Source organism: Leptodactylus fuscus, chromosome 5 (assembly GCF_031893055.1).
Source record: "Leptodactylus fuscus isolate aLepFus1 chromosome 5, aLepFus1.hap2, whole genome shotgun sequence".
Classification (NCBI taxonomy): Eukaryota; Metazoa; Chordata; class Amphibia; order Anura; family Leptodactylidae; genus Leptodactylus; species Leptodactylus fuscus.
The window spans coordinates 194666062-194691669 of record NC_134269.1 but is presented as its reverse complement, the minus strand read 5'-3'; the positions used below and the strand labels follow the sequence as shown (position 1 = coordinate 194691669).

The 25608-nt window shown below is 41.8% G+C and overlaps 1 protein-coding gene across 2 annotated transcripts in view; it reads right to left on the bottom strand.

The window, feature by feature from the left end:
* Window positions 1-7046: 7046 nt before the first annotated feature.
* The window catches only part of NDFIP1 (Nedd4 family interacting protein 1), a 37424-nt gene continuing 18862 nt past the window's right edge, over window positions 7047-25608 (bottom strand). The window contains exons 3-9 of one of the 2 annotated variants that reach the window (XM_075274984.1): window positions 23302-23432; window positions 21956-22006; window positions 18902-18989; window positions 17732-17856; window positions 16185-16251; window positions 13198-13303; window positions 7047-9983 (exon numbers count right to left, since the gene is read on the bottom strand). In XM_075274984.1, the coding sequence (XP_075131085.1) occupies window positions 13200-13303; window positions 16185-16251; window positions 17732-17856; window positions 18902-18989; window positions 21956-22006; window positions 23302-23432 (566 nt within the window). In that variant the 3' untranslated portion in view covers window positions 7047-9983; window positions 13198-13199. The remainder of the gene's footprint in view (window positions 9984-13197; window positions 13304-16184; window positions 16252-17731; window positions 17857-18901; window positions 18990-21955; window positions 22007-23301; window positions 23433-25608) is intronic. The other variant, XM_075274985.1, reaches the window with a different exon arrangement.

Sequence of the window (25608 nt, the reverse complement as noted above, 5' to 3'; positions counted from 1 at the left end):
TCCTGTGTAGTGGGCACAGAGAAGGAATTTTTTACCTTGTAGTGGCATAATGGTAAGCAATATTACTATGTGGAGGCACAGAGGTGGGCACTACCATGTGACGAATGTTGTGGTCACTTGGGATGTAGGGTATAAAAGGTGGCACTATTTCTAGTGTGGTGCGTTACTACCATCTTCAGGACAACTGTTTTGGGCACAGTATATGGCACTATAGGGACAATAAGGAAGAAGGGGTATCGATCACTGTAATTAATATTGGTCTACAGTGGCAGTAACAGTATAGTGGTATTATTAAAGGAGCTTAATGCTTAAAGCGATTTATGGTCTTTCCTCAGGATAGGACATAAATCATTTGATCAGTGTGGACTGACAGCTGACCGCCACCCCTCCCTCCACGAACCGTTTCCAGTGTCTGTTCTATATGCTATACAAGGCCAGAAACAAATAGCTTTGTCCCCTGTATAGTACATTGAAGTCAATGGAAAGTGAAGTGGAAGTGCCTATAAGTTATAACAGGGGGGCTATTAGTTATAAATGGGGACTATTATTTAAAAGGTGGAACTATTTATAAGGGAGATGTAATATTGAAAAAGGGGGACTATTATTTATAGTGAGGGTCAATTACTGAGAAGGGATAAACAGAAACTTATTTAATAGGGGGAATTATTAATTCTAAACAAGAAATCTTAGCTCCCCTTATAAATAATAATACGCCCCTTTTAAATAATAGTCCCTTCTTATAAATAATGACTGCCTTATAAATATTATTGATAAAGGAGCAGTTACCTGTGAACTAGTATTTATAAGGGGGGGGTCTACTATTTATAAGTGCAGGGGAATGGCTTCTTATATTGCATGGGCCACTAAGAAGGCATTATACTACGTGGGGGCCATTGTAATTTGGGTGGTCAGGTATGTCTAAGTGGTGGTGATGCGGCAGGAAGAGGAGGGTGCCCACTATGAAATCTTTGCACTGGGCCCACCAATGTGCTAAAACTGCCCTGTTGAAGACACACAGGTACTTACAGACTTTACTTTGCTGGAGAAGGTGTCCTAGCTGACATCATCTCCTTGGGTAAAGCCATAGAAATCATAAGTAGGTGCGGTTTCCTGAACTCGCTCAATTGAGATACCGAAAATACACAAGACACAAACAAAGCAGGAAGACAAACACGGTTAAGAAAACATTGCATTGAAATCTTTCAATTGATTCCCATAGGAATCCTGTTGGTAGGACAACCTGTGTGACCTTTGTTAACAGCTTGTGTGAGCAAACACAGCCTCCAGGTGTAAAAGATACCTGGCTGTGCAAACCAAAATAACACATTTTCACTAGGCGGGGTACCTGAGATACATCCGGGGAGTTGTAAAGAGATCAAGTTGTTTTCCTTTCTGTGCTGGTACGGAAAGCATAGAGAAGAAGAGGTGTGTGCCAGGGTTCATATCCTACCACAACAAGCCTTGGCTGGGCAGCCATTGTTAGTCTTAAACAAGTACACACATCCTCATTTTCTGCATGGCATAGCAGATTAAACCGCAAAGGTAGGTGCGGCATTACAAGGGATGGTTCATACAATATTACATATGTATCAAACATAACTAAATGAAAGAACAATAATCTATAATTCCACTATGCAGTTCTATAAACCATATCAATATTAGTATTGTATAGTAGGGGATGTTACATTATGCAATGACTGCTGCAGTTTTTACTTTCAATTATATCGGTAATGTACAAAAAGAAACACAGTATATGTATCTTTCCATGTCCTACTATCTGCACCTTACCCTTCGTTCAAATCTGCGTTGGTATTCCATCCGGGGGAGTCCGCATGGGGACCCCCCAAACGGAATACCAAACGTAATTGCAAGTGCTGTGCAGTAAAACAACACAGACCCCATAGGGTATAATGGGGTCCGGGTGCTTGCTGTGCACTGCCTGCACAAATCATGGGGACGGGAAAGTAGATTGTGAACTACTTTCCTGTCTGCATGATTCCTGTGGCGATCTGGTGCAAGCACACGGACCCCATTAGAATCTATGGGGTCCATGTGCTATCACTGGCACACCGCTTGCAGTTGCGTTCGGGGGAGTCCTCATGCAGACTCCCCCAGACAGAATACCAATGCAGATGTGCATGAGGCCTAACTAACACCAAAATTCTACTGCATAAACATTTTACAAATAGGCCTCTTGAGCACCTACTGGGAACAATACAAACTATGCTTGACTTTTTTGACTCCCCCTTTTAATCCTCGGTTCCTCATTGTTGCCTAGATGCCAATCGTTGTTCTGCCCATCGTCTTCTTCTCGCAAGCACTGCCATCACCTTATCAAGTATTAAGTCTTTTCTCTTCCATGGAAGTCTCTTTGTGTCTAACACACATATACCAACTTCACTATCAACAAACCTCGAGAAGTACTTGATCCTAACTTATGCCTCCAGACTTGCTGAATCATGTAGACTGACTGTCAGAGCTTCCATGACCAGTATCTAACATATTTGGCCAGATTTATTTAGACTTGAAATGTGATGTAAGGGCGCATTCACACTACGTATACGGCAACTTATTCTGAACGTAAAACACGTTCAGAATAAGCGGCGTATAAAGCAGTTCCATTCATTTCTATGGGAGCCGGCATACGAGCGCTCCCCATAGAAATGAATGGGCTGCTTTTTTCACTGCGAGCAGTCCCATTGAAGTGAATGGAAAGTGCCCGCATGTACGGCTAGTTCTGCTCATGCCGAGCTTCAATGGGAGCTCTCGTAGTGAAAAAAGCAGCCCATTCATTTCTATGGGGAGCGCTCGTATGCCGGCTCCCATAGAAATGAATGGAACTGCTTTATACGCCGCTGATTATGAACGTGTTTAATGTTCAGAATAAGCTGCCGTATACGTAGTGTGAATGCACCCTAAGGGGGAATTCACATGTAGTAAAGTGGAGCGCAATCTGGCACGTATTTTGCCGCCGCAAAATTACAGGCGCAAAATTATGTGGCATATATGCTCGTTACTCCCATTGAAATCAATGGGATCTTTTTGAGCGCGCAAACTGCTGACACGTATACGTGCCAGATTGCGCTCCACTTTACTACGTGTGAATTCCCCCTAAGGCTAGGTTCAAGTCTGCGCTTGGGGATTCTGTTCTCCATTCTGCTTTAAAATGCAGATTGGGTTTCTGTTTTTTTGGCAAAATATCTTCTTAAAAACACAGTCCTTTATTTAAACTGCATTAAAAACATCTCCTGGGAGGGAGCGATAGCATCGTAGGCAAAGAGGCAACAGCCGTTTCGCGCTCTCCAAAGCGCTTTCTTCAGCCTTGTGTGCTATATGTATATAGCGAGAGAGGAAAAAACATAACGCGTTTCAGTAGACTTGGCCTCCTTGCACCAGACTGCATTTCAGACTCGTGCCTACTTGTTAAATCAACAAAAAAAATTCACATAAGTTTAGAGTATTCACATAAGTAAGGTTAGAGCCAAAGGCATCACTTTTAGCAGATTTCAGATCATTTTTTACTGTAGATTTGAAAATGAAAGAAGTGATCTGATTGGAGGTAAGGACAAGCTTTTTGTCACGGTTCATATGGAGCCTTTTAGGCGTTCGGTGTCGTTCTCTCATCACCTTAGCATTCTTTTAAGTGTTGGGTGCTTAGATGATATCCTGTAGTATAATCTTTTAGTAGATATGTTTCAGTCTACACAAGTTACATGAAATAGGGTGTGTTCACAAATTGCAGTTTTGATACTTTATTTAGTTTGTTTTCTATGATAGTACACAGAGAACTGGGGCACTGCAGTTTAGCTCCCATTAAAGTGAATGGAAGCTAATCTGCAGTACCTGATCTGGCCAGTACAAAGAGAACAGCGCTGTCTACTGTACCTTTTTGCTCTAGAAAACCCTTGTGATATAATATACCACCGTGTTTCCCCGAAAATAAGACAGTGTCTTATATTAAATTGTCACTCTAAATATAGGACCTGTCTTATTTTCGGGGGGTGCCTTATTACAACCGGCAGTCATGCCGGCACTTCCTTAGTGGAGCGTCAGCATGACTGCCGGTTGTAGGTAGTGTAGGGGAGGGGGGGAGTTATCATACTTACCTTTCCCTTCTTCCTAGCAGCGCTGGTGCTGCTGTTCGTCCTGGAAGTGGTGAGCGGGGCTTAGCGGGGCTTCGGGGGGCGGGGCTTAGCGGAGCTTTGCAAGCTCCACTTCACTGACACAGCAGCTGTGCTCTGTGTGCACAGGAAAGCCGGCTGCTGCCTCTTCTGTATGGCAGCTGCTGTCTCTGCCTCTGGGATGAGTTGGGAGAGCTCATCCTACAACAGCAGAGGCAGCAGCCGGCTTTGCTGTGCACACGGAGCATGGCTGCTGTGTCAGTGAAGTGGAGCTCGCTAAGCCCCGCCCCCGAAACCCCACTGCTGGGCATGCCTTTTTTTCGGGGGATGCCTTATATTAGGCAATTCAACAGAAACCCCCGCATGCCTTACTTTCAGGGGGTGTCATATTTTCGGGGAAACACGGTAGCAGCTACCCGCGACTTCGTCTGCGGTTTGGTGGTGGCGCCAAACTGCTTATATTTCTTGTCCCCCTATCTGTGCCCCCAGTCTAGTTCATCTGCCTTCAGTTTCTTGTCCCCCCATCTCTGCCTCCAGTATCTTGCCCCCCCACCTCTGCCAGCAGTATCTTGTCACCCCCCCCCCCCCATCTCTGCCCGCAATATCTGGCCTCCCCCTATCTCTGCCCCCCAGTATCTTGTCCCCCCATCTCCGCCTCCAGCTTCATGTCCCCTCCATCTCTGCTCCCAGTTTCTTCTCTCCCTATCCCTAGCTTCATGTCCCCCCTTCTCTGGCCCCAGTCCACTTCATCTGCCCCCAGTTTCTCCCCCCCCCCCATCTCTGCCCCCAGTTTCTTCCCCCCCTATCTCTGCCCCCCAGTCTCATGTCCCCCCCATCTCTGCCCCCAGTTTCTTCCCCCCATCTCTGCCCCAGTCTCATGTCCCCCCATATCTGCCCCCCAGTCTCATGTCCCCCCATATCTGCCCCCCTAGTTTCTTTCCCCCACCAACTCTGCCCCCAGTCTCTTGTCCCCAGCTTCATGCCCCCCCCCCTTCCCTACATCGGCTCCCGTGTAGTACGACTCGCCTTGGCCTGTGTCCTCCGTTGCTGTGTCTGCTCGCTGAGTGCAGACAATCCTCGTGCTGCTGCTTGTGTCGTGTATGTAACAGAGAGAGCTCCGGTGTCATAGCAACCAGACGCCGGACCTCGCTGTGCTTCATACAGCAACGGAGGAGTGAGGCCATGTTGAGTCGTACTACACGGGGGCCGATGTAGGGGGGAAACTGAAGCTGGGGACACTGACCTGGGGACACCCCCTCCCCCGCTGCACTGACCTGTATGTGTTGAGTCGGGTTCAGCAGCCTCCTCCTTATCCTCCGCGATGTGTATAGGCAACCTGGTATAGCTGCGGCTCCGGGACTATGTGGGCTGCCGCCATCTTCCTCACTGTGTCCCTGGTGAATCAGCACGCCCACATTCAGCCCCCAACCTATGGTGCCGCAGCCCTGGCTCTATAGCCCGCCCACAGCCTGCCATGCACCAATAGGAGGAGCGTGGACAGAGCAGCGCTGGCAGAATGCCAACTTCTATAGCTGAGCCCGGAGGGGTCTTTGGAGGGTGACGGTGGCGATTTGGGGTGAGTGGCCCACATTTAAAGTAGCCTATTCGACTTTCATGGGAAATATGTAGGTGTGTGTGAAATTTCACCAAAATCCGTTCAGCCGTTTGGCTGTGATTGAGGAACAAACATCCGTACATCCAAACACACAAACCCACAAACATTCACCTTTATAATATTAATAATAGGTTAGGATTTTAGATACTGCTTCAATTTTTTTTTTCGCAGTGAATGTGACACTATGAAACACCTCAATAGATATAGATATTGCCTTTACAATGGGAGAGTATTTATTACGTTTACTTGAAATCTAATATAAATGCAGATCAAATAATAGGCAAAGTAAATGTGTATTACATTACACTGGTTTTTATAGAACACTTACCATTCTTCTACAGAAAACGGACTTCCAGTAAACTCAATGTAATCTTTTGTCTTTACATAGAGGGATACACACTGTCTGAGCCTTTATCAACAAACTGCAATTAGCTGAATGACTTGTCAGGACAGCAGATGAGGGAGAGACCTCAGAGTGCAGTTGACTATATGTTATCAGATACAGGACAGGGACCAAGGAAACAATGTGTAAACAATGGGAGGGATAATCTAACATAGCAGACACACAAAGCAGCATCGCTAGACCAATATATTTAAGAAAACTCTTGAATTAAAATAAGCTAGCAGTATAGATCCTTTTAGATACAAATATCCCTATTTTTAAGTACTCTGATGTTAATCCATTATTTTTGTTTTTGTAGATTGTGAGCCCCATACAGGGATCACAATGTACATTTTTTCCCTATCAGTATGTCTTTGTAGAATGGGAGGAAATCCATGCAAACACGAGGAGAACATACAAACTTCTTGCAGATGTTGTTCCTGGCAGGATTTGAACCCAGGACTCCAGCGCTGCAAGGCTGCAGTGCTAACCACTAAGCCACTGCATTACCCCTTTAATCCATTATTTTTGGTCTGGTTTTACGATCCCCTCTATTCTCAATCTGAATTACAAAAAATATAAATCAGATGCCCTGGTTGGCTGCTACTCTACTTTTCCTTAGCACCAATTTTCTTTAGTCTCCTGTAGTGTTTATAAAGTTCCCAAAATTTGATATACCTAAGAAACTGATTTAATTTACATGATTACTTCATTATTTTCTGTTCTCACAACAAATATTACATGGAAGTAGAATATTAAAGCCACTTTATAGCTTTGACCATAGGAAGATAAGGAATTCCAATCCATATATCTGAGGAGATGTGCTTATTGGGGGGGGGGGAATCAGATAATGTCACAGATGCCTAGGACGACGGACCGGCAAAGACATGTTCATTCTTAAACACATATAATAAATGTACTCTGAGAATTGCTACATAAGTGACATTTATTAATGTTCTGCTATATTTACACTTTTAACATAGTAAAATTTTAAAGTGAATTGCCTCATGGCAAATAAAGGTGCATATCAGTCTACACAAAATGCAACGTCTTACAGATTTTAAAAGCACATGAAAGTACACGTATGTTATGTATTACCCCCCACCCCATTCATGACAGACAGCCCCACCCATGTTAAATAAAAAAATACATCCAGCTACTTATTTTCCAGGTGACTGGGCTGTGTAAGCCCCAATGTGCAGGATAAAGCCAAGGACAGCAGAAGGTGCCTTGAGAAGAGATGCCATTTTTTTCTACCAGTGACTGCCATATAGAATCATGAATATCTGATATTCACATTTATTTAATAGTCGTGGATGGAAATAAATTCCTGACTAGAATAGCAAAGGCTTTTATATACAATAGGTTAGTTAACATGTCAAATCTTAGGGGGAATTCACACAGAGTAACGCGGCGCTGATTCTGGCACAATAACTTGCGTAAGAATCAGCGCTGCAAAACAGAATCCCATTGAGTTCAATGGGTTCCATTTTACGCGTGGTACACATTGAACTCAATGGGATTCTGTTTTGCAGCGCTGATTCTTACACCAGTTATTGTGCCAGAATCAGCGCTGTGTGAATGCCCCCTTAAGGTGTGGGTAAAATGCAGAAGATGACACTATTGTACAGACAGAAAGGGCAGCCATCAATGCATCTATGATAGCACTGATATACTGCAAGATCACGTGTACTGGATCAGTAAAGGACAGTGGCATTTTTACATCTCCTGTGCTACAGAAGAAAAGGAGCATTTCTAATTAAAGGGGAAAACGCCCTGGGGCAAAGGACCAGCAGCCAAAAAGTTCTGTGGGAAAAACCATGGTGGTTTTTCCCACAGCACATTTCACAGTAAGTTCGCTGAGGTTCCTTTGTGGACTTTGTGCTTCAGTTACACCTATAGAGAAACCGCTGGCATTTCTGTAGGTATAATTGTCATGCTGCGATTTCCAAAATCGTGTTTTGGAAATTGCAATGTATCCGCTGCACTTATTTTACCGCTGTGTGTGGATGGGATTCACTAGAATCCCATCCAGTATACAGTGACTATAGAATGCTGCGGTTTTTTCTGTGCGTTTCCAGCACGTGGGGCCCCGACATTAAAGATGTGGAGACCTGGAGATCACATCAGTAGCATTTCCAGGTCAGACTTCTTCCAATTCCTAAAACTACAGAACAGTCAAACCCTTTACTGCATTGCTAGAAATCTTTCATCGCAATCTTCTAAGGATTTTCAAAACTGATGGCTATCCGAGCTCATAAATTGCCCCAATGTGATCCTCTGACATATCAGGAGATCATTTTTGCTGGATTCCACCATTTACTGTCCAATCTGGAGAGGATTTCTAGCTCTATGAGTCTGATTCCTGTTGGATTAGTCAAGCTTTTGGGTAGGGATTTTGTATCCTATCGGCTACTTCCCTCTCATCCAGTTACTAAGAAATGAAGCAAAGGATAATATTTTGCCGCTCTTGTGTTTCCTCTCCTGTGCTCGGCTTAAAAATGACATCAATAATTACCATAAAAGCCATGTGTTTGATTCCAAGCCTAACCGCATGTTCGCACAGTGAGAATACAGGTCAGAAAAATCTGAAGTGTATTTTTACTGTGGAACCCACATCTGCCCTGCAGGTTTCTGCCCTGGCATGCAGTATGGACTGGCACAGGTCCACATTCTGATTAGTGCCATTCATCTATGTGTGACCACCCACTGGGGTTGTTTCAGTACTGGAACCATTGTTACTTTGTACAGTGATGTGGGAACATGAAAACATAAAGGAGCATCAGATATATGTATACCAGGCTTCTATATAGGTGGTGGTTACTGCTACTGTCCGCATCATCTTATGGAGGATATACTGGATGTTGTATAAACTACCAGTACGTGTAAGTAGATATTTACAACCACTATACATATATCCTATTTCTGGACAGAAGGAACCCAAATGTATATAACCAATCTATTATGGTCATGAAATAAAGAAACAAGAACTTATCGCTATAGAGAAATCCCAAATTCATGCAGGTCTAGTACAGTATTTCTCAACCTATCTTGGGTCTAGCAGCGTCCACATTTAAAGTGTACCTTACATGCCAAAGGCTGCCATTTTTATCATTCATAAGACCGATACCTTTCAACATATCATCTGTCATAACAAACAGCATATTGAAAGGCAGCACCCCCATGAATAATGGTTTAGTCCACTGGCAGGTAACAATCAAATGTGAATACCTACCTAGAGATCTATATATGTATATACTAGGAATAGCAGGTCTTAATTCTAATCATCCTTCATTTGCAAAAGCAAGTCTAGTATAATCTAGAGATTGCGCTGTAAAATTAAGAAGTATATGTCAATGTCTAAAGCCTTTATACCTTTTTTTTCCCCCAAAGCAGAACACAATACAATACACGAATAACATCTGTACGGCAGTCGAATGAAGAATATGGAGAAACCAGATAAAGCGAGACTGCCCTCTGCTGGCAGAAGGAGTGCAGGTCAATGTTGTCTTGTGTGTTACAAACAATATATAAGGCTTTATTAGTACTTCACAAACTTTGATTGCAATAGCTTGGATTGAACAGAAGCCACTAATGATTCCAGAAGACTAACAACAAAATTCTGCAAGAACTAGTCAAAGTTTACACCTAAAAACAAACAAAAGGAAATGATTAGTTTCTCCTTCCTTTCCGACAGTAACTTTGCCTATGGGTGTTGTTTTTAGTTATTTTGAAGGACTTTTTAATTTCTTTATAAAGCAGATATTTTTTTTCACTCTTCGGTGACTCTCTTCAAGCAGGTGCCATTGCCGTCCGAACGTATGTATGGGATTTCTGTAGAGGCAGGAAGGCAGGGACAAAAACACTGCAATGGAAAACGGAGACAGAAAGTCATACCATAATAATGTTTACATCACTATGAACTGTACGCTGGTTAATGGGTGACATTAGTGGGGTCACACAACCTAATAGAACACTTATTAAGACTAGTGCGAGAAGTACCTGTATTATTATGAGGCTGCGGCTTGTTAATACAGTAGTTTCAGGTATATGACGTATAATAAATTTTGGGTGATGGCATCCCTGTTCCAGCCACCTTGGTCTCCGCTCTTGCTAAAGAATAATATGGCACATGTTTGGCGTTAAAGACGCACCACATTTACACCCGTATAGCCGCTGTAGATGGATTAGTAAGTTCCTCCCTATTCTTTATATCATTGCACATGTACTAAGACAGAAGGTCAATATGTGCAGCTTAGTTTGAATGAATTTGCGGACTCTCGTGTAATAACTGTAGCCAGTATATTAATACTATATGACACCAGGGATATCCTGACACCTTTTATAGCCCTATGGATGGACTTTAACTATTAAGCAAGGACACATGAATACGGCAATCTCGTGGACTGGAGTTGTCAACCTTATAATATTGGTGGCTTGTCACATATAATATGAGGACTAATATGTGGAATAATGCAGTTTATGTTTATTTTTAGAGCTGGTCTAGGCAAGAGAGATAATTTCAACTTTTATATATTTCATTTGTTTTATATTTTTAAAATGATCTGATCCTACAATAGACTGCATTACTAATGTATTCTGGTACCAGAACGGTGCTAAATACAGGATTAGGAGTCTTGAATGAGCTCCTGACTGTCCTAGTAATACGGCCCTCTGCTGACCCTCTGGATGGTGGTGATCTCATCCAATATGGCTGCAACGAAACACTGCAATGCTTTAGATGTCTCAGTTTCAACTGACCAATGCTTTTAAAGGGTTAAATGCAGGCAATCAGATATTCTTCCATTGTGGGCATTGATGCCATCTCACCATTATGTAAAATAGCAGAGACCCGACTCAAAGTTTAAAGGGACTGTCCAGTTTCAGACAAATATTGAAAGACCAATGTTATTGTTATATTATATTATATTGTACCAACAATAACATTTCTCACTCAATATTTTTCTAAAACTGGACAACCCCTTTAACGCCTTCGCACAGCAGGTATTTTCTGATTTTCATTTTTTACTCCACACCTTCCAAACTCCATAACTTCTAGGAGTCAAAATTGGTTATTAAGCCCCTTAAAAAAAAATTCAAAACTTTGCAAAAAAAAAATAAAAAAATGTTTTGGATTCACCATATTCGGACACTCATAACTTATTTTTCTGCGTACAGGGAGGCATAAGGTGTTTTTTTTTTTTTTAGGGGTCAGAAGTACTTTTTAGTTGTACCATTTTGGGGAACGTCTGATGTTTTGATCACTTTTAATCAAATTTTTATGGGAGAACAAATGGCAAAAAATGGTGGTTTGGCCCTTTTGATTTTTTTTTCCTTCTACGGCTTCAATAGCTATATTCCGATGATGCCTTCATTAGACTCCCGGCTGCCATAGGTACAGGACGGCTCCTGCAATCTCACCAAGCAAGAGCTGTCTTACAACGTAAAAAGGAAAATACAGCACAGACCCAGTGGCTATAGCACCTGCTCTGCTTCAGAGCGGCTGCCATCTTTAAAGACATCCAGTATAACAAGAAATATTTAATGAGAGTTTCCCTATAAACTAATATTTTTAGAAAAAAAAAGACATCTTTAAAGACATCCAGCTACACCGTATTTTGGGAATGGGTTAGACATTCACCATGCTATTACAGCAGAGCCTGGAAGACGTTAAAGAGATTATCCCCCAATTAAACATTACAAGCTTTTGCAGATCAGTAGGGGTCCATTCACTCAGACCCCAACTTATTAAGAGAACTTTCGTCCCACATTGTGGATGCAGTAGTCAGACAGCCTGCAGACTGCTGGATTAATTTCAATGGGAGTGCCAGAGATAGCCGAGGTACAGTTCTCCTGAACAGTGAGGGTCTGAGCAGTTGGACCCCCCATTGATCTGCAAGTTCCCTTCATGGGAAAACCTCTTTAAGAAAATTTTCTTCTACGGGAATGGTCCTCTCAAAAATAGATAATCAGTATGCATAATACGTGATGGAACTGGACATCTTCATGGAAAATGTGGTCTAGATGGAACAAGTGAGTGGCGGGAGGTAGTCCAGGACGGTTGGGAGCTATAGTATGCCTATTATCTGTCTCTGTGAAAACCTAGCACTGGAGGCACTGACTGCAGCTGGGGCTTATTTTTGGGGTAGGACATATATTTCAACACTACTCCAAAAACCTTGCATAACCAAGCTAGGGCTCATTTTCTGGTTAGTTCTTATTTTTTGGAGAAACAGGGTAGTTAGTGTTGTTCATTTGATCTGAGAATCATCGGAACTCTTCCTGCAAAGGTGTTGCATACGTTGTTCAGAAATTCTGGTTCATGCGGACTTACTAATGCTGCACAATTCTTCTATCAGGTTGAAGTCGGTACACAGACAGAGCACTGGAGCACACTTATATACAGACGTAGCAAACTAGACATTAACCACCACGCACACTATGGCGATAGTGTAAGGCACTGCTTACTCAGAGTGAGGCAGTGATGGGTTTATACTTGGCTCCATCTGTAGATCCGTCACCATAATAGGTAGATAGACTAGATAATCATAGGTAAACTAATGCTGCTCAACTGGTAGTAAGGAGCCTAATATGTGGCAAGATAAAGTTCCCCACACCATTCCACCACTACCAGCTTGATTCATTGACCCAAGATTAGATAAATCCATTGAATTTATGGGATTTACATCAAATTTCAACCTACCCACAGAAGAAACCTGGCAACTTGTATCATTCACAGAGTGATTTTTCCCACAGACCTGGTGCTCACAGGATGTTTTTGTTTTGCACTCTCTTCTCTGTAAACTCTTGAGACTGCTAAGCATGAAAATCCCAAGAGATCACTGGTTTCTGAGATACTGAAGCCACTTTGTCTGGCACCAGCAATTATTGTATGGCCACAATCACTCACTTCACCTATCTTCTCGTTCTGTTTGGTCTCAGTAGAATGTTCCAACCCGTCTACATTAAACAGCCAATGTACGGCTGTACCAAGCACAGAGGCTACTGAGTGTAGGTCACAATCCAGTTGTATATTACAACAGAAAGAACCACAGCACAAAACCCTGCCTATATCTTACCTTTAATAAATAAAGAGAACCCGGGTTCTGGGAAGAGTGGAAAAGTTTTCTGGCATCTTCCGAACCTTTGCATAATTAATAAAGCCTCGAAGAAACAAGAGGAATCCTGGAAGAAATATTATAAAAGATTATATGCTGATGTGTATTAAGGATTAGATACTGATATGTATTCGGGATTATATACTGCTACCTATAAGAGCTCGTACACTGATACATATAAGACATTACATCTTTTTTTTCCTTTTTTTAAATGTAGATTGTGAGCCCCATATAGGGATCACAATGTACATTTTTTTCCTATCAGTATGTCTTTGTAGAATGGGAGGAAATCCACACAAACACGGGGAGGACATACAAACTCCTTGCACATGTTGTTCCTGGCAGGATTCGAACCCAGGACTCTAGCACTGCAAAGCTTCAGTGCTAACCACTGAGCCACCGTGTTGCCCCATAAGACATTATATATTGATATGCATTAGGGTTTATATACTGGTATGTATAAGAGATTATAGACTGATATGACAATGACTATCAGCAGATCTACACTAAAGACTTCTGAGGAACAGTATTTCTCCTCATATGATAAAGTGATGGTGTGGATAGTCACTACTGAAACTGCCCTACTTGTATGCAAGTTGATGGTTGGGCTGGAAACTATGAATTATTAACAGTCCAGAACCTAAACTGGATCCTAAATGAAGAGGAGTATAGATTTCTTCAATACATCTCCGCATTTTTAATATTCACTCTAGTTCTAGTTAACAAAAACAGTAGGCAGTAGAACACATTTGTAACAAAGACGCCCTGAAAAAATGACGACTACAATAAGATAAAGCAGAATAAGTCTCCATGCACACAAACACACTACACGCTTTGTCAGCGTCCGGGCCATGTTTTTAACAGCTAGCACATTGACCCTTTACATTCTTATGGGCCCATGGCCTTGAAACCTGACTAAGGAAATAAAGCGTCTCTAGTTTTTCTGATATCTATTAGTTATGTTTCAAAGGTGCTTTCAGGCCGGAGTTACACTGTGACTATTTGTGGACTGTAGCAGAATTTGAATAGTTAAAATCAATCCGTAGTACCATGAAAGGTCTAAGTGTAGCTCTAGCCTAATGGGTTGGCTTACAGGGAAACTATCTATAGGTGGACCCAGAAAGGTTTTCTTCTAGGGGACAGCTAATTTTACTAGCAACATTACATTATAAATTATTTTCTGATACAACAATAAAAATATTTGTTATCCTGTTATTAAATTAAAGGGGCTCTATCATTGGGAAAAGTCATTTTTAGCTAAGCACATCCTTGCATAGCCTTTAGAAAGGCTATTCCACACCTACCTTTTGTATGTAAATTGCCTCAGTAGTTTTTGAATGAGCCCATTTTTTTTATTCATATGCTAATTAGCCTCCACCGTGCACCAGAAGTGCCTGTGAGCACCGTCTGCTATTCTCTATATGTATGTACAGCAGAGGCTGCTGCTGATGACTCATCTCCCTGCTCACACACATAGAGAATAGCAGAGAGGGTGCACACAGACACTTGTGGAGGTCACGAAGAAGGCTAATTAGCTTATGAATAAAAATGGGCTCATTCAAAAACTACTGAGGCAATTTACATACAAAAGGTAGGTGTGAAATAGCCTTTCTAAAGGCTATGCAAGTATGTGCATAGTTAAAAATAACTTTTCCCAATGATAGAGCCCCTTTGAATGAATGAATGAATGAATTGGCACAATGTAAAGGAAACCTGTCCCCTTGGGATCACAGTAAAATCTGCAGGTATCCGGTTGTGGAGCAGGAGGAGCTAAGTATATTGAGATATAAGGATTAGAGTGTAAGCCTTTGGTTCTTCTGAGCTTAGTCCAGTGGGCGGTCCTATTCTGTGACTGCCAGCCTCTCCTATATGGCTGTGCATGTGTTATAGCTGTCAGTCACTGATAGGATTACCCAGTGGACTCCTAAGGGTATGTTCACATGGCAGAAAATGGATTCTGCGTGTGAACATACTGCACGGCAATCCGCTCCGTATTAAAGAGGCTCTATCAGCAAAATTATGCTGATAGAGCCCCACATATGCATGAATAGCCTTTAAAAAGGCTATTCAGGCACCGGTAAAGTTATATTAAACTACCCCCCCCTCCCGTTTTAAAATAAAACCCTAAAAAAAGAATATGTTGTACTTACCTATCATGCATGGTAGGCGGGCATTCAGGGTCCGACGGCATCTTCAGCCACGCCTCCTCTTCCAGCGATGTCCTACTGCTACTGCGCATGCACCCGCAACATTATTTATCAATGGCAGTTTGCGAGCGCCGGAGGAAGACGGGACCCGAGGACATCTCTGGAAGAGGAGGCGTGGCTGACGATGCCGTCGGACCCTGAATGCCCACCCACCGTGCATGATAGATAAGTACAACATATTCTTTTTTTAGGGTTTTATTTTAAAACGGGGGGGGGGGGGGGGGGGGGGGTAGTTTAATATCATTTTGCCGGTGCCTGAATAGCCTTTTTAAAGGCTATTCACGCATATGTGGGGCTCTATCAGCATAATTTTGCTGATAGAGCCCCTTTAAGCCTGAATGAATGGGCCTAATCGGGAGGGAGTCTCGCACCACGGACACAAATCTACGGCAAGATAGGTCATCTCGCTTCTTTTTTCTGCTACTAGCTAGCGGAAAAAAGAAGCGAGCAGCTCCCAATGAAGTCAATGAGAGCCGTTTTGGCAGGAGGATTTTGAGGCAGATTCCGCAGCAAAATCCGCTACCAAAAAACTGTGTGTGAACTAGCCCTAAGGATAGAAAAGCTTCAATCTACTCAGCTCCTCCTGCTCTATAACATGCAGACTGAATTACATGGAGTATATCACAGGTTCACTTTAACTAAATCTAATATGGTTATTGTTATACTTAGTATAATGTGTTCCCTTTCCCTTGCTGAAATTCTGTTTATTGTAGAGGAAAATACCCCAGGGCTCATACTTACCCAAAACCAGGAACACCCACCAGAGCCAGTACTGTCCATCAAAATATCCAGGAAAGTAGGTAGAAAACTGTGGAGGGAAATAGAAAAACAGCATGTCATCATGTGGAGTAAGGAATATCAATTCTGCCATTACTTAACATCGATTTTTTTTTTTTTTTTAGCTACCTCTGATATGTCTTTCTAATGCTGGTCATGAAATCACCCTGCAATATAGCTGGTAATCCAACTATATCTAATGTCTATTGTAAACTTTCATATTCTTAAGCCTTGTACCCAGATGGATATTACCATCTCCTTCTTGTATTTCTGCAGTGCTCACACGAGTACTGTGCCCTCTTCACTGAATACCATGCACCGCACTAATGGATGAGCTTAGTATTGCAACTCAGCCCCAAACAGCTGATCAGCACCAATCAGATATTGATAAGGATAGGTCATCAATATTTCACTCTTGAAAAACCCCTTTAAAGGGTATCTGTCATTTCTTGATTGGTAATACTGTGTCATGTCCAATGAAAATATGTCCAGAGATCAACTATAAAAGCAAGCATAAAGATTCGTATTTCTAGGCAGCACATCCCATTTACACAACTATAACGGAAAGTATATGGGAGGAAATAGAACGGAAAATGGCACCAAAGCCCCTCATTAGTACTAGAAAATGGATGAAAATGAGCACCGATCAACAATGTACATACATCGATGATCAGCACGTGTTATATGACGTGTATACAAGATGATGATGTATCTGTATATATCAGGAATACCGTAGGAATAGGCAGCCTATCCCTTTAGCAGATTTGGACATAGCTCTCTTTCCTACTGCTGACGTTGCTCATAAAAGGGGTTTTCCAGCCTCAAATGGAGTTTTCATACGGACAACCTATCTACAGGATAGGTCCTCACTATCTAATCTATGGGGGTCCAACACCCAGACCCCATAGACCAGTTGTTCCTATAGCATCCAGGTGCCAGAAGCTGGTGAAGTGGACGGGGAATACATGTGGTCTACTCCTATTCAAGTGATAGGAGCAACACTAGAATTCATTTGAGGACAGAAAACCCCTTTAAGACGTAGTTCCACAGCCTAGCCAAGACTAAGAGCTATATACTTCAGCCCAATGTACCAGCATTAATGGGAACATTATGTGCTTTGGTCTGGTAAGCAGTAAAAATAGTCTCTGGTCCTACAACGCTTTTTCCATGCAGCAGACAGATTCTGTTCCTACAAGCAGCAGATTGTCTTCAATGATTGAAATATCTATCCATCGAGTTATATGACTCAAGACATAGTTGTGAATGAGTGTTCAGAGTGATAACTACCATTCTCTGAATACCTAGACTATAAAACCTAGATATGATTGGTTGAAGGTTTAGTGTAATGTCAATGTACTGCTGTTTACAAGGTCTTGGATGTGTCACCAGACACTCATCGCTGTATTTCACGTGGCTGAAGAGCAGGGAGGAATATATTTGTGTAGCGTAGATGATACACACTAGGATGACTCACATTACAATCCGTCAGAAAATACTTCAATAAAACTTACTCGGACAATTAAGATCCATTTAATCAATGAGAGGCCAAATCCAGAAATGGCCCCGTATCTTCCAGCAGCTGAAGTAGTCAGACAGAATGAGAGGAAGAATCCAATCCAGTTAAACAGGAATGCCACTGGTAGAAAGAAACATATAAGTGTCACTTTAGATTTTAGGATATGCCTGTCATCACCTGACTTATCTACAGTATTCTAACTAACCAGCGTCACCGCCTATGCTTAATAGTTTCCCTATTCTGCACATTTATGGCATATCCCCATGCAATCCCATAAATGTCTGATAGATCCCTCCTGTGGCACCCACGCCCCTCTCAAAGAACCTAGAACCCCAATCTCATGGCTTAGTGACTGGAGAGGTGGTCACATATGCACAGCTCTTTCCATTCACATCTTTGGGACTTCTAAACATATCCCCGTACACTTGCTAAGCTTCTTTTAGAACTACAGAAGAAGTGACTACAAGGACAACTCCTTCGGCTGACTATTTTAAGATATCAATGACTTAATATTAAAGGTGACATCCTGGATTAGAGATGGGTGCAGGTCAGCCATAACCATGTGGTGCGGTTACTGGTAAAAAGACAGACCTTCTTTTCTAATCTAGAATAACCTCTTTAGGCCAAGACGGAAAGTAAAGTGTCCTTGTGTCTTCTTTCCAGGGCAACTTATTTATCATGCTCGCCATGTTCCTACAGCCTAGATCGCCGGTATGCAGCAGATTTTATAAGCTGTAGTCATGTGAGCATTATCTCCAGCAGACGCTGCAGGGAAATGTACTTTACACTTAAACATAAGGCAGTCCATGTAATGGAGTCGGTCAGGCAGAGTCACAGCCACTGCTTGAAAGTGGCTTTTGCCTTCTGATGGGTTCATTGTTATAACACATAGTAACCAATAAAGGATTTAACGTCATTAGTTTGGCTCATGCATTAACATCCATCAGCACCAGAGGCGACTGACATGTTTTCATTTCCTGACTTCTGACTTATAGGGGTGAATCCTGACTATAGTATTACCCTCCAAGTCCATATAAAACAAAACATGGGATTTCTGAGACTGAACAAATGATATAACAAATCATTGGGTAACGCTGACTACACAAGCTTACAGATACACAAGACATTGGTATGTAACAAGATATCAATGTACCAATATACTTACTAAAAAATGTGAGCATAAAAATTCCATCGTTTCCTATCCTGAGCTGGTCTGCATCATCAAAGTCATCTCTTGCCACAAAGTCGTCATCCTGCCACATATAAAACATCACGTATTAGAACAAAGGAAGAGAAAAAAAAACAAAGGGGTCCAACTCCCAGGCACCCCCATTAGCTGAACGTAGGAACCACAGCGCAGCAACAAGTCACTGCAACAATTCCTTCACTGTTTAGCAGCCACTATATCCGAGAACAATTATACATATGCTGTAGCCCCTTTTGACAGTGGATTGGTGGAGATGCCATGAGGTGGAACCCTTAACAGTCTGATACTGATGGTTTATCCCAGGGATAGGGAACCTTCGGCTCTCCAGCTGCTGTGAAACTACATGTCCCATAATGCTCCATTCACTTCCATGGGCGTTCCAAGAACAGCAAGTATGCATGCTGGGATTTGTAGTTTTGCAACAGCTGGAGAGCCGGACCATAAATGGTACCCCCTGTAAAACTATGGGAAAATTGATCAATAGAACACATGCATCTACAAGGTTGTGAAAACTTATGCTAAGTATATCCATATGGGGCATGTGGCACAATAAACCTGGCTCAACTGGGTAGGCACATTAGTCATATCTGCCCTCTTTAAAGGGGATGTCCAGGCAAAAATGAACAACCCGTTTAAGTTTTAAATCGAACAGGGGGCAGTGAAAATTTTTTTAAAAAAATTCACTCGCCTTCCCACGGTGCTTCGATGCCTCTGAGCACAGTCTGGTCTTCTCGGTCTAGTAATGATGTGTGGCAGAAGTCCCAACCACACATGACCACTAAGGCCAATCAGCAGCCTCAGGGAAGGGCTTGTGATGTCAATACCTGTGACATCATGGGCGTCTTCCTGAGGATGCCGCGTTTCTTTTGTTGCAGATTTTGATGCGCGTTTTTTGAGCCAAAGCCAATAATGGCTACAAAAGGAATAGGAACTTCTAAATTTTGCTCAATCCACTCCTGGCTTTGGAGCAAAAAAAACTTAGCAAAATCTGCAACAAAAAAAGCTGTGATTCCGCAACAAGGTGCTTCAGCCTAAGTAACATTTTTTTGATCTGGCTCGTGCAGAAGCATGGTGCTGTCCGGAGCAAGAGCTGATACGCTGAATGCAAGAACAGATCCCACAAAAAACTATAAGATCTGATCTGTTCTAGCTTCAGTTTCCCTCTGACTTTTCTGCTTCATACTACAGGGAAATGTTGTACATAAGTCAATGGACTCTTGGTAAATCTGCCCTATTTTATGCTTATTATCCAACACTATCAGGAAAGCTACCATTAACATTGTCAATAATAGTGACACAAGGTGCAATCCTCAGGAGGAACTATACAGTTATGCCTGTTATGGAAGAGCTTATTTAGGAATAAAAATAGTGTCACTATTTATCTTAGTACCAATAGTGCTGCTCTCCCAATTCAGAAATGAAAGTCCATAAAAGAAGATTTCCTCCATTGTAAAACCGCAATGATCAGCAGAGAGGAAACACATGACTGGTCTCAAGACATTACAATGTGCTCTACAGGCATATTTAATGAATATAATATGCAATAATAAATTCAATTCTTCAATGTTTCAGTCTAATTGTATTACTTAATAGTCAAGAGACAGTAAAGCACATACACAATACATCTGCCAGATGACGTTGTATTCAAAACACATTTCAGGTCACAATAATTCTCTATGCATATTTAGAGCTCTTATTATCAGGTTATGAATAGGGAAATGTATATGCAATTTTTTACAGGACCCTTCTTTGGGAGCAGTTCGCCCCCATGATGCGTATGGAATTACGTATACATTTACCTAGGAGTGTATATGTATCCGGTGCCTGTTTATCTATGTTTAACAGTAATATCTTTATGTAGTATTTAATAACGATGAATACATATTTCACCTATATTCTGTGAGTTCTATTTTATTGGTGTAGTATATTATTTAATAGTCTAAAGACAAAAAAGCAATACAAATGCAATACACATTCATGAACATACAGATACATTCATCCCAAAATAAACCTACAAATTGTCACAATACTATGTCAAATAAAAATTAAAAAAACCTTACCTGTTCTCTTAATGTAGTCCTCCAACAGAATAAAATATTACAAAAATGTCTGAACATGAAAACCCTAACATAACAAAATGTTACTCACAAGTCTACGCCGGTCTCCACTTCCTGGTCTCTTGACACAAAATATATTTAGAAAGATCTATACAGCCCATTGATGGCCATAGGGATGACCTTCATTTTAGTGATCCCAGTATTAAATGTGCTATAACAGATGCGACTTGACGCTCTGTGCTGACGCTTACTTCATTGTGGCTTACTAATATTGTAACCTTACATTGACTTTATTCATAGAATAGAGGAGCAAACAGCAACTAAGGCCAAGTTCACATTTCAGGGTTTTTTTTTTTTGAGTTTTTCACAAAGAGGGTCACATAGCTATCATTTCACAAATTTCATTTTTAAGGAAATAATAGCACACCATGCAGCACTACTTTCCCCATCCCTGATGATCTATGCACAGGATAGGCCATCAGTATCTGAGTATCCGATTGGTGGGGTCTGACACTCGGCCCCCGCACAAATCAGCCCATGATGCATCTGGCCCAACAAGTTGTTCTTGCACTTGAGAAAGGGCTTTGCGTAGCCCGAAACGCGTTGTGCTGTTTTGTCAATAAAGAGGTCCACTAAGAATTATCCATTTGTGTGGTGAGTTCCATCCAGTGAGCACGGTGGTACAGTGCGAGACCTGGGGTCTTCATCTCCTACTGCAAATCAGCTCCTCTGGCTGCCTCCAGGTGCCAGCAGATACTTATACGGACACAACATTTTTTTTTTTTAACAAATGAATATCATATTGTCCATAGAAAGGGATATTAAACCAACACAGCTGCAGTCTAAAGGTCACTGAAATCTCTAGAGCTAAAAGAAAGCACTACTGAAGTACGCAGGCAAAAAGCCATGTGTACAAAAGGAAGGTTCTAGATACAGACAGAAGCACTTGCCATACCTCCAGTGATACAGGGAAGAAATCATCAAGAGTATCCAATCTCTCTCTGAGCTGCGTAACCGCAGAAGATGTCAAGGAGAAAAGAGTGCAACAAATAATGTTCAACATGCAAAGGAAACTTCAGAAGCTGTATTACAGCTGGACTTTCTGCATACTATGGTGTAGGTGCATAATATATAGGAAAATCCATAGATAGAGGTTAGGAGATAATACTGTTGTCTAATGATACTGTTGTCTGATGATACTGAAGTCTGATCTCAGACCACCACTGACATCCAAAACACAAGAGCTCAAACCCCTTTACCACTGTTCAGAAATTTCCTCGAAATCTGTGCTATACCAGAATATCATTTTGACTAGATATCCCCTTTAAAGCCCCACTCCAGAAAATTTTATTATGGTTCAGTCCCATGCACACAGTGTGTTTTATCAGTGTTCTCACTGTACATGCGATTGTATATTATCATGGGCCATGTACGTGTCAGTGAATCCAGGGCAAAACTCAGGATAGGTCCTATTCTTGTCTGTTTTGCTACCAAGGCTCATTGATAGAAATGAATGGGGTTGTGCTGTCTGTGCCATTCAATCATGGTCCATGTGCAGGTAGACTTAGCCCTGCAGCACAGCCCTGCAAACATACTAATGTGTAGTGAATGAAGCAGTCACTTACCAAGCACATTGTTCACTTATTCAGCTGCAGAATGTGTAGTTGAATAAAAGAAGGATAAGTGCATCACTCACTACACAAATGGTATGTCACTTACTATAGGGCTAAAGAATTATAAAGTTCTATAGAGTAGGGCTATAATAGGAATCCACTGCTATCAAACTGCTTCCCGCTTCATCGCAAAGTGCCATCTAGCTGCTAAGATCAACTTTTAATCCATATACAAAGAAGTTTTTGTGCACATGGGATATAGCCGCACCTATGAAAGCACTGGTTCCGCATGGCAGTCGTGGCCACAACTCTGATGCACAGAACAGCTTATCTGCATAGGGATTAAAACTGAAATTAAAGGGTTTATTGAAATCTTTATTATTGCTAGGCAAATGAGCAACACAGTTCTCCCACGTTACCTTGGCAACGGTGATCTGTAGGGGTGCCTGAGTGTCGGACCCCCACAGATCTAACATTGATGACCTATCCTAAGGATAGGCCATTGAATCTTAGAAACTGGATAACCCCTTTAACAGCTCTACAACAGATTGTACATTTTATTGAAGCATTTTTTGTGGTGCAAGCTGTGAATATCTGAAAGGAGTTATTAGCCAAATAATGGATTACTGTATTCACAATTCTAGAAACTGAAGTCAATTAACAAGAAGGATTAGACCAGAAGACTTACTCTTCCAGGAACCAGGGGTATAGTGGCTTCTGCCTTAGTCCTCTCAGCTTCATCATAGCTAGGGAGCGATGTTGCCACGTTGTATGATGGGGGTTTGGGAAATCCCGGCTCATCTTTGTAGTCAAAAAATGCTGTAAAATATAACAGATTCCAGTAAGGACTAAAATCACAAACAACAAACATCTCCAAGACATTTGGATTAATTGTCGCCAAAGATATGACCAATGTAAAACATACCATATAACTGGAAACTCAAGCACTATAGCAAATAATATATCCTGGAAGATAGCACCGCACTCCAAATGTCATCAGAACATTGTTTCTTCACACCTACTGAAGTCTTTTATAAGACTTGAAAAGAACTCCAACACATTGCAGGCAATCTCAAATTTTGAGTGCGGAAACTAACAGGAGGTGCACCGTTGGTAAAGAACACAACAAAACCAACAGTACACCACAAAACCAAGAAAGTCACTGCGACCTGCTACTTGATCTGTAAAAATGCATTGTCTATAGACTGTTTATTGTTAATGGCTGAGTAATTTTATTAAAGGGGTGGTCTGACACTTTATTCAATGTTTAATGGGGCAGCAGAAGGGATCATAAACATAAAAAAAACAAATTTACTCATTTCTCCCCAGGCCCCCATTTCTAGCAGCAGCAGCTGTGTTATTCTGTATACGGGTCCCCCAGCTAACGTTGGTAGTGACGGTCTGTCTGTGCTATGTGACTGCTGCAGCCACTCACAAACTTCAGTGGTGGTCCCAGCTGTAGGGGGTGCAGAGGTAGAAGTCGCTACTCGGCCCTGGACCATGTGGAGGCCCCAAATTCCTTTTGTCATGTATGGCTGGGTTGACCTCTGTATTGGAGTCTCTGTTAGACACTCTATCGCAGTGCCTGCTGGAAATAACACGATGCAGAAGTCCTGCTAGTCCCACTTTTTTCTCTGGTGGTTTCATTTGAAAAAAAAAAAAAATGACACCCGATGGACCTTAATATAGTCAAATGGGTCCATCAGGCTCCATTCATGTCCATCATTTAACGGATGCGATTGTGTCCACTTTTCTGTTGTTCTGGTCCTCCAAAGAAGGACACAAGTGTGAACCTAGCGTAAAAAATACCACTATTCTAAATGGCGCAAAGTAGGTAGGTAGAAGAGGCATCCAGATAGAGAAGGAATAGAAAGGTGGTCATGCATATCAGCTAAACCTTTCGTGTGAGGCCTTAGTCACGTATCTGGTATTGGCTTACAAACACTCACTAAAACATTGGAGCGGAGACTACACTGAGGTAAGGTAATAGGAAGATTAGCATCTGTCCTGGGTTTTCAATCCTGTTTTTTGGCTTACAATTGCTGATGCAAAACAATGACATGTGAATAAGGCCTAACTCTCACAGAACTGAATGGAATATGCTGTGCCTACATGTGGCCATCTCTCCATCTATTCTCCACCTTGCCTTGTGGAAAAAGCTTTGTAGGTCTCAGTTTTGGTGATATGTGGGGTCTTAAGTGGGTCATAGGCAGCAGATGTTCATCAATGGAGCCCATCAGTCTTGACGAGATTGGTTGATCCTCTAACATGTATGAGGCCACCCAACCCTCCGCTATGACCCCCATGTTCTCATGGGAATAAGCTGCTACCTGAGGAACCTAGCAGTGACTTTCTCCCCAATTTAGGACACATGCACCACTCAGCTGAGCATGCATGTGTATGAGTAAACTGACTGAGTTTTTCAGCTTAAGCGACTTAATTGTTAGATGAATATGTCTTTAATGCAATGTGCAAAATTCAGTTAAGTCCATAGATAAACTGTTACAATATCTGCTTTCTGTCAGATAACATCACTAACATATGACTAAACTGAGTACAACTGTGCTTGTACTGATAGTAACGTCAGTGTTTCCTGGTCCACATGCTGCATGGCAGGGAAACAATAAACTTCTTAAGTAAATAGTACAAGTAAACCCACGGTGATCTTCCCTCACTCTTTGTCAGCCTGTAACATACTCTGCATATTCTTTTTGCGGAAGACTCTCCATTTAGAGATAGAATATTCAATTCTTATGAAGATTCTCCATTTTTGGGACAAAAAACCCAAACACAAAGCCAGAGATATCAGAGACCTAACCACTAATGGCTATGAGGTCTTGTTATTCCCAGATGACTCCGAATACAGAAAAAGTGCGCTCAGTTTGCAGATATAAGAGGCAACTTAGAGGAATGCAAACTTTACACTTTTATTATATGCCAAAATATTATGTTCTCCAGTAACTAGACAACTTCCAGACAGCTCAGAACAGAAAAC